A 10,012-nucleotide genomic window follows, 5' to 3' on the forward strand; every position below is an offset into this window, starting at 1 on the left:
ACCATAGGGTTTATTTCTTATATGATAAAGATGTTACCTAGCCAAAACGATCCTCCAAAACCTCAAAAATATTTTTTCACCGAGACTAGAGCACCGAAGCGCTCGAATCCAACGCCACAGAACTGATAGAAGAAAATCCATATTTCATATTTTCACTTCCTTGACCCAAATGTTCAAACAATTTAATAACACTTATAACTACTGATTAAACTTAAAATTTACATTTTAAGAGATTATTTATTGACTTCCGAATGGCAGTTATTACACCCAATGCCTAAGTTCTCACTCAAGACTTTAGAATAAGTCTTCACTATATACATATCATAGCATGCATTTCTTTGATTGCATACAATCATAAGCATATGTGTAAATATAATGTAACAAAGAAATAAATATAAAACAAATATGCTCATAAAAAAGCCTCAATACTTACACATTATAAATTACTCAAAATATCAAAAATAATTATTTATTTTACAGAGAGACAAAAAATATACAGAAAAATGAGATCATTACTACTATCAATAAAAACTCGATTTAATGGTTGTAATTTGGCACAAATAAGCAAATAAAAATAATTAATAAAAGACAAATATTCAGGTGGTTTTCCTTAATTCAAAACACGGTCCCTTACCTCATGGTTCAAAATATACATAATCTGATAATCCTCTTTTTTTTATTTATTTTTTTTCTTTGGTGATTGCGAAAACAACGCAGCTCCTCCCCGTCTTCGTTCATTCTGCAGGACTGCCCCTGATTTCTCTCTGTCGCTCTCTATTCGCATATCTCCATCTCTCTTTCTTCCTTGGAAATCGTAGCTTAAAAAACGTATAAAGTGATTGGACGATTAAGGAAAGGTTGGTCTTGATTCCTTTGATTCAAAGGCTCAAAGCTATGCTCTGATATATCCTGGATTTCGGCAAAATGAGTTTGCTTGATTCTGTTTTGGGGAAGAACGCCAGGAGGTTCATCAAAAGGAAGGATAGCGATGCAGGGGAACTAGGTTTCGCCTCGACGTTGTTTTCTTTTTTCCTTTTACTTGGATTGCTTGATTTTGAATGGAAAGGATGTTTTTTTTTTAAAATAGTTTTTCTTGCAATGCGCGATGGTGGAAATGGATTTCAGGCATTTGGTTTCTCTTTCGGGCTTTAAATTTTTTATGTGGCCTTTTGTTTTTCCTTCCAACCAGACTTCAATTAAATTTTTGTTTTTGTTTAGTTGTTTGAGGGCATTAATCTTGTTTGGTTCATCTTCGTGAATGTCTTAATTATCTTTATGTAATGCGGAATAAGTATTACTAGGTTATTTATGATATTCTTGGTGAACTTTGATTGTAGTTCTGCGTTAATTTATTGTGCAGAATATTCTTCTCTGATTTTTCTGTGATGCATTCTTTTGTGGTGAGTCTAGGGTTTTGATCTATCGTGATAAAGGGCTTCTATGGTTGTTGTTTTTTTTGCTGCTTTAATAGGTCTAGCAAATCTACTCCCACCATTCGAGTGACTTGCAAAAAAGCAATAATTTGACAAATGTATTATTTATTTAATGTGTGTATTCCCCTGATTTTTTATTTCTTCACTGGTTTTCATTTTTCGGATGTGCAAATCTTACCTGCTGAGCAATATTGCTTTGCTGCGATCAAATATATGAATGCACATAAAAAATAATTATAAGATCTTAGGGAGTTGGTTTCTTGTGTGTGGATATCAAATATTTTCCCTGTATTCAATTGTCACTCTTATTGTGTGCAGGTCTTTCGCTTGAAGAATTTCGCAGCTCTTTGTATAATGATTTCAATACTTCAGAGGGAGCAAGACGGAAACAACAGACATATTGTGGTCCTTTTGTGGCAATGTCTTTTAATTTCATGATCTCTGTTGGAATAATCATGGCAAATAAATTGGTAGGTCATTCAATCCAACAAAGGGAATAAATTTTATTGTTAATTTGCTTGATTATACAATACCAACTTGAAAACCACCGTGTTCCTATAGCTACATTTGACATCAACTAAAATAAAGTTTCTTCCTTACATCTGAATAAGCTAGAACAATTTTCTGTGAACTATAGTTCATTCAATCCCGTCACATCTGTAACTGAACATGACCCTCATAGTCTTATGTTGTTTTTGGTTTTACAGGTGATGGGCAAAATTGGTTTCAATTTCCCGGTCGCACTATCTTTGATACACTATGTGACTGCATGGTTTCTGATGGCAGTCTTTAGATTATTCTCATTGCTTCCTGTATCCCCTCCTTCAAAATCCACACCATTCTCCTCTTTATTTCTCTTGGGTGCTGTTATGTCGTTTTCAACAGGACTTTCTAATATAAGTTTGAAGCACAACAGGTGAGCATGACCGCGTGATATATCGACTCAAGATATATTTGCATAATTTTGATGTCTTTCAATGCTTTTTTCCCTATGTTTCAAACTATGGGCCTCTTATTTAGAGGGCTAGAGCAATTACCCCCTGATTAGTGTTTTAATGCTCTTTTCAATGTTAACTAATTCACTACTACTTGATCATAAAATTCACTTTTTCAAATTGTTTAATCAGTTACCTGTTTGTAGTGTTGGGTTCTATCAGATGGCCAAGATATCCGTTACACCAACAATTGCACTTGCTGAATTCCTTTTTTTCAGTAAAAAGGTTACTCTCTACAAGGTTGGTGAGGATTTTTCTTTTATTTTATTTTCTACTATGTTATGTTTAGCATTGAATAGCGCAGCTCCCACTTCAAACCCTTTTTCTTGTTTTTGCGCTTATAGTGCTTAAATATACCGCACTAGAAGTTTTTGCAGTGTATCCCGTTTCTTTTTTTAGAAAAGCCTTGATTTTCTTATTTCTTTTTTTTTATATAACTTTTGGTGAGGCAGGTTCTTGCACTTGGTGTGGTTTCTATAGGTGTGGCTGTTGCAACTGTCACTGATCTAGAGTTCAATTTGTTTGGTGCTAGCATATCATTGGCCTGGATTGTCCCAAGTGCTGTTAATAAAATTCTATGGTCTAACATGCAGCAAACTGGCAACTGGACGGCTCTTTCGTAAGTTGCTTTGGTGATTTTTTTTCAAAATTCAAATATTACTTTTACTATGTATCTCAACCAAGATAATGATTAGGTTGATGTGGAAAACTACTCCAATAACTATCTTCTTCTTCTTGGCGTTGATGCCATTGCTAGACCCGCCTGGGTTGCTTTCTTTCAATTGGGATTCCAACAACTTAACGGCTATCTTAATATCTGCTGTTTTTGGGTTTCTCCTTCAATGGTCTGGGGCTCTTGCTCTAGGGTAAGAACTGAATAACCTTTAACATTTGAAGCTGCAAAAAATTCTCAGTTCATCATTACTCGCAGATGCCAATAAAAAAAACTCATTACTTCCAAAAATTTGTCTACTTTGACTGCTTTGTGTTAGATTTGTCAAAGAAGTTAGAATGCTTCTTATGGGTGAAAAAATTTTATTTTTGACTATTTATCTTAGTTCATTTGCATAAACCGCAGTTTGCAGAAGCATCAATTGAAGACTTTTACCTTCTAAGAACTCAATGAGAATTTTCATGTGTAGAGACAATCCATTCCATTTTGGATTGTCAGCTCCATTATAATGAGGATTATACTGCTATTTGTGTTTATATGAACTCGTAATTAAAGAAAAATGAGAATTGGATGTAGGAGAAAATAATTCTTCAGTCCCTTAAAAAAAAAAAAAAAAAAAACACACTACACACACATAAATAGAGTTATCAAAAATAGTAAGTAAAAAAAAGACATAATCCAACCTAAAATATAGCCCACATTTATACGAAGTTTCAAATTTTGAATTCCATAACCGTGCAACAAATATGGAATAATAGGAATATAAACAAAGCAATTAGAGGATAAAAATTGGACAAAATAATTACAACTACTAGTTGGTCACTCAATCTATGTGTTGAAATCCACCTAATTATTGAGACTATATCTAGTAATTAGGTGTAGCAAGCCATCCGCAGCATGTGCTAAAATCTAGCCCATTAATGCTAGTAAATCTAGAATTATTTTGGAGCAAATACAGCAGCCAGTCGGAGCAAAAAATTAAGGATCTTTATTTTGACAATTACTTGTTTCTAAATAAGTTGGGTTCTTGTTTGTACCTAACCCAGATAATCTGACTTTTCCACACCCTCTCCTCAAGTTGGATAGCAAAAGCATTCTTCGCACCATAATCATGTTATTACTTCTTGAGAGATCTTTAGTTTGGATGTTACCAATTTTTAGATGGTCTAGTGTCTAAAGAAGTGAAATAATCCCAAGGTCAATATTTTCCTTTATGAAGTGACGTTTAACTTCTACCTTTTTAGCTCTATCATGGTGAACAAGATTCTTTGCAATACTTATTACAACTTGCTTGTTACAAAGTAATGCCATGGGTTTTTCTTTTTATATAAACAACACATTGAGTAATCATTTTAATTTCATTCATAAACTCAATGGACCATGGCTCCAAATTCTACTTCAACATTGCAGCTCACAACAATGAGTTTCATTTCAATTTTCCAGATCACCGTGTGGCCTCCGAAAATTCGCACCCTAGCCTCTCCGCAGACTCCTTTCTTTCTTTTTTTTTTTCGGGTCGTCGTGGAGAGTTTTAACGAGTAAGTTCCAAGACAAATTTTCAGTAGGCATATTGGATTTTGAATAAGTCACTACCAGGGATTTTGCCAGCACGAGAAATTTATAATCTGAGTTCATCTTTCTTATAAGTGCAAGTCCTTATAATTAATTACTCCTCCCGGTAATGGAGAGAACTTTCGATTAAGGCTAGTCGTCAAACAAATATGTAGAGGTACGTAGTATTTGGTGTATAATTGCAACGTGATTTGGTATTTGGCTATTTAATATTTAAAATTGGAATTTTACCACTTTGTACTTAAAGCGGATGGTTGGGGGGGAGGGGGATGATGATGAGCCCAATCAAGATCCCATGGTTCTGTCGTCCCAGACCATAGTAGTCATTGGTCTACTTAAACAAAGGAGGTAGTCAACTCAACTTGATCGAAGGATCCTTGTCGGCAGCCATCGACCGCCATGGGTTGCTTCATCCAAGGGTATCTTGGAGACCTGGGGTGAATATGTGCTGATGGTGACAAATTTGAATCCATCTTAGCTAAAAGAGAGCTTTGTGCCCTATCGATTATATGTTATTGATTCATATATCAAGGATTTGAAGCCATTGGATAACATACGGGCATTGACCATGACTGTAATTTAGTTGTGCCATTTGACGACAAAATCACCGGTTATATAACACATGTCATGTCCTTACTAACAAAAGACTGTTTAAGAATGAATCCTAGTGATATTCTTGACCAAATAATTGCTCTTTGTGAGCTAAAATAATTTTTATATTTGTCCACCTCAGCAAATTGTTGCGGTGGGTGGATGGATTTACTTTAAGTATTTTATGGTTTATTTTAATTTTGAATATTTCAAACATGGGCATTCGGGAGTTTTGGATGCATTTTAAATATTTGTAGACCCCTCCAGTTGACATTTTTTATCAACACGACCATCATAGGGGTACTTATGGGCATTTTCGTTATGTTGGTCGAACCTTGTCAACTCTTTCTACTTATTAATGGAGGATTGGGTTCATTTTTGGCTTTACGCCTTTATTAGTTAATTTTTCTTTGTAATAGACCTTGATGGCCTAATATAAATGTATAAAATAAATTTACTGGTTGACGCCACAACCGTATATTTGTTTGATTGTTTGAGCCGTGTCTACTCCTATCCATTCATGTAGAAGGATCAGGTTCGAACATGGATTCATGTTTGACCTGCGCAGCATTTTTAGACGTAACGTGTATACATACAACGCGCTCGTTGGGGCTCATGCGGGTATGCATTGTATGATGCTAGCATGTATGCAATATAATAGACATATGCAACATATTTGTATGTGTGCTTATATATCAACATTTTTGCATTTTGCACACAAATTTAATGCAGCAGCTTACGATATGCATGTATAACATGTCGGCATGTAAATGCGATATACTTTTATGGCATAATGCATTTTTTTTTTGCGATATCGAATGACTTGTTTGAATAGATTATTATGCATGTTGCAATATATAGGTGCTTTTTAAAATATTTGGCACTAATCAGTTGTGCGAATGATTATCATTTGGGTTTCCATAACATTCTATTTAGAAGCCTGTAGATGTCTTATGTCTGCTTGTACGGGTATTGCAGATTCGATGTCGTGGCGCTACGCTTCAGTGGCCTGCATTTTTTTTACTATTGATTTTCTACTTTTGCTTATAGGAGAATCGTAGTATTATGCTACAGATCATTTGTTGCTTTATGCAGGTAGACTGTTGTGCGCTGATAAATCTCTTGCAGCTGCCTGTAGATAATTGCATTTATCATGACCCTTTTGTATTTGCTTGTGGGTAGCATGTAGTACACACAACGAGCCTCCTACAATAGGTCGTAGGTGCTTGCATTTATTGTAACCCTATATTCATCATGGCCCTTTGGCATTTTGCTTGCATATGGCATAGGCGTTGCATGCTTAGGCATATGTCTACAGGGAACATCATCAACTTTAGGCAGGTTTATTGTTTTCATCTGCAAGTCAACATCCTTAGTCTACAAGGAACTCGTGCATTTAATAAATTCTTGATTGGTGAGGGCGTCCTTACGATCGTTACATGCCATTATCATTATTTACAAGAAGCTTAATGTTGAAAGTTAACTGGCATCAGGTCCGATTGACTTGCGCTGCTCAAATAGGGAAGATTGGAGGTTGAGGGTTTTGAGTGACGAGCTGTTGTAAGCATGGTAAGAGATAGATTGGTTGGCTGAGAACTCATAAAATCCAAGAAACGTAAAGAGCTATTTTTCTCTCATTTCATCAATGAAAGTAGCGTCACTCAATGCGAACTTTGTGGAATTTGGGCAGGATTTCTGGGATTCGAACAAAGCGCAGGCACAAAACATTTGAAATAATCTTGATTGAGATGATCTTTGATTTTTGATTGATTTTGATGATTTTTTTCTTAATTATTATCATTAATGATAATAATGATAGTAATAGTAATTATTATTTAAGGATGGTAGAAATGAAATGGTTAATTGATCCCCTCATTTCTCAAAATTTGTGCATCGTCACCTCGGGATCCGCGTTGATTTCTCTAGGTGAATTTCTTTAGGTGATGTTATAGTTGATTTTAGGTGTTGTCAATGTTCTGAATGCAATGACAAAGTCCATTTTGCAATTGGACGTTGTTTGGGAGATGCCATGCGTAAATCTCCTCGATTTGTAGGTCGTTGCCTCAGGATTCGTGTTGATCTCCTCGTGCAACTTCAATTGTTTGAATTTACAGTCATTTTCAACGATGAGGTCCGTTTTGAGATTAGATGTCGTTTGGGCGACATCACGGATTAATTTTGGGTATCGGTCGTCAACTTCGATTGTTTTCACTCGATTTGTTCGTTAGAGGTTCCCAATTAGGTGAATTCGGTTCTCTGATCGCAACGGACGTTTGACCCTTCAAGTGATGCGCCGTGCCAACAAGCACGTCACCCTAAACCCTAAACTTATAAGTAATTGTTGGGGGTGTAAGGTGGCAGCGCCCCCTTTTTAAGTAAAAGCATTTCATCTTTTGTCTATGGTTTAACATTGAGAGCTATAGGAGTATCGGTTGGTTTGCATGAAAGCCTTTTCTTTTAAAACATCAAGAGCAAAGTTGTGTAGAGTGACTATTATATCATTGTGGGATCTAACAATCTATATTCCTAAGAAATGCCTAAAAATTCCCAAATCTTTAACTTAGCCAAAAGTTATTTGGTGGTTGCTATCTCATAATTAAAATGTCCTATAAGTAAAATATCAACCACACCTACAATTACAATAGTTGATTTCCCTTCAGTGGATTCTTTATGAATAAGGTTTTGTTAGCTTGTCATTATGTGTAACTATTTTAGTGTTAAGATGGGCTTTCTAGAGGTCGAAGATGAGTGCTTTGAAGTTAAGAGCATGAAAAGGCATTCTATTTATGAAATAGGTGGCACCTAGCCCAACTTCACCTAAAAAATGTTTAGGGATATGGGTGGTGAATACTAGAGATCTGGCTACTTCCAAAGGATGCTATTTTTTCTTTCAGCAACTCAATTTTGTTGGAGAATGTCAACTCAAGAGTTTGATGAATGATTCCTTGGTTGCATAAATAATTCCTTATGATTGATGCAAAATATCCTTAAGCATTGTTATTCTTCAATACTTTCTTTTTTTTTGAAATTGGGATTGGATCAAAGGTATTAAAGCTAACAAAAATTCTTTCAACATAAGATTTTATTTCATAGCAAATATTCATGTAACTCTGCTGTGCTCATCTATGAAGAAGATTAACCATCTTGATCTTGTTAAATTTTGCTCTAATTATACCTGAATATCAGAGAGAATAAGTGAAATGGTTGTGAATTTTTATAATTTAGATGTTTAATGTAGCACAAATTTACCATATTTATTGATATTTAGGTCGGTAGATGTGGTAGAGCTTGAACATAAGGAGTACAGAGCTTGAGTGGGTGGAGTCATGAGCATACTTCAGCACTATCAATTATCTTCCTTGAATCATGTTAGGTGAAAATTTAAGAAAGCAGTGATGATCACTGATGAGTTATTTGTATCATAAATTACAATCTAGCTTATTGACAAATACGACTTGGTGGAGTTTTAAGCGATTGGAGATTATTGCAGATCCTATTCCAACAACTTTGGTCATAGTTCATTGGTAATTTTCACAAATAAGTATTTTTTTGCCTTTTAAAGGTATTAAAAAGAGAGAAATTACTAGATATGTGATCAGAAGGTCTATAGAATCAACAATCCATTAAGAAGGCACTTCTTTCTTTCCCTTCTGTTATCTTCTATAATTCCCTTTAAGATTATCAAAACTAGTTATCTAACTTTTTGTTAATTTAAGTTTCGTAAAAGCAAATATATTCATCATATTTTGAATTCAACAATTATTCGCTTAATATATTCTACAAGTTTTCTTTAAGTCATTATTGTGCTATTGCAGTGCAACATCTGCGACCTCTCATGTTGTGTTAGGCCAGTTCAAGACTTGTGTGATTATGCTTGGTGGATACCTCTTCTTCAATTCTGATCCAGGAATTGTAAGCCTGTGCGGCGCCATTGTTGCTCTCTCTGGAATGTCTTTCTACACATATCTTAATTTGAGAGCTTCTCAGGACTCAGCAGCAGCAACAAAACAACTCTTAAAGCAGGCATCATTCCCCCAGAAAACTAAAACTACAGCAGATGATGAAAAATCTGATGCAAAGGTTACTTTGGATTCTTTCTTGGATAGAGACCTAAAGGAGATTGCATAAACAAATTCTCTCTCCTAAACACACTAACCTTCTTCCTGATGCACTCGATCTTTTCCCTCTTGCTTCTTCAAATTCATTCATTGCTTATTTTTATATTTTTTTATAGGTAGAAATTAGTGATAAGGACCATCACAATTACAGAGGATTTGAAGTTTTTTCCTTGTTTTTGTACTCTGATTTAACTGTGATACCTCATTTTGATACCCTATGGAATTTCTTCCTTTTTTTCTGTTCATAAAAAAAATTTGAGGCAATGTCAATATTATTTTTTGAAGCTCTCATTCTCCTACTGATGGTATCCAATGGTGTGTGAAGGCATCTGAGTTAGCCATTCCTATTTGCAAGCAAAAGCAGCTTTGGAATTTAATTGTGTTTAATTAAATTTGTGCTTGTTTAATTTTGTATTATCAACTTAAATTAAAGCCCTTTTTAAGATAATTAAAAAGAGGAGTGTAATATTAACTCAAAGAACTAATATTGCTCAAAGATTAAGGCTTCATTTAAGATACTTTTTTTTATTGCTTTCTAAAGTAGCTTATTAATAAAAAAAATCTTTTTGAAAAATTTTTTACTGAAAAGTTGCTTTTAAAAGTAGTGAGAAAATTGTCCCCAATGAACAT

At 34.7% G+C, this 10,012-nt stretch overlaps 1 protein-coding gene across 2 annotated transcripts; it reads left to right on the forward strand.

The window, feature by feature from the left end:
• The first annotated feature begins 684 nt into the window (after positions 1-684).
• LOC110116486 (nucleotide-sugar uncharacterized transporter 2) lies at positions 685-9,627 on the forward strand. Of its 2 annotated transcripts, none has more exons than XM_020850055.2 (7): positions 685-1,003; positions 1,752-1,903; positions 2,141-2,349; positions 2,575-2,668; positions 2,881-3,047; positions 3,124-3,294; positions 9,080-9,627. In XM_020850055.2, the coding sequence occupies exons 1-7, from the start codon at positions 925-927 to the stop codon at positions 9,390-9,392; spliced, it is 1,185 nt and encodes a 394-aa protein (XP_020705714.1). In that variant the 5' UTR covers positions 685-924; the 3' UTR covers positions 9,393-9,627. The 2 variants fall into 2 exon arrangements, with proteins under 2 accessions (XP_020705714.1, XP_020705715.1); XM_020850056.2 differs by having other exon boundaries at positions 685-857.
• Positions 9,628-10,012: the final 385 nt, after the last annotated feature.

This window comes from Dendrobium catenatum, unplaced genomic scaffold (assembly GCF_001605985.2).
Source record: "Dendrobium catenatum unplaced genomic scaffold, ASM160598v2 fragScaff_scaffold_370, whole genome shotgun sequence".
Classification (NCBI taxonomy): Eukaryota; Viridiplantae; Streptophyta; class Magnoliopsida; order Asparagales; family Orchidaceae; genus Dendrobium; species Dendrobium catenatum.

Bases quoted from the DNA above. Each gene is read 5' to 3' on its own strand.
- LOC110116486 (XM_020850055.2), top strand. From the start codon at position 925: ATGAGTTTGCTTGATTCTGTTTTGGGGAAGAACGCCAGGAGGTTCATC. The intron at 1,004-1,751 runs GTTTCGCCTCGA...TATTGTGTGCAG, and splicing joins TAGCGATGCAGGGGAACTAG to GTCTTTCGCTTGAAGAATTT. The intron at 2,669-2,880 runs GTTGGTGAGGAT...TTGGTGAGGCAG, and splicing joins AAAAGGTTACTCTCTACAAG to GTTCTTGCACTTGGTGTGGT.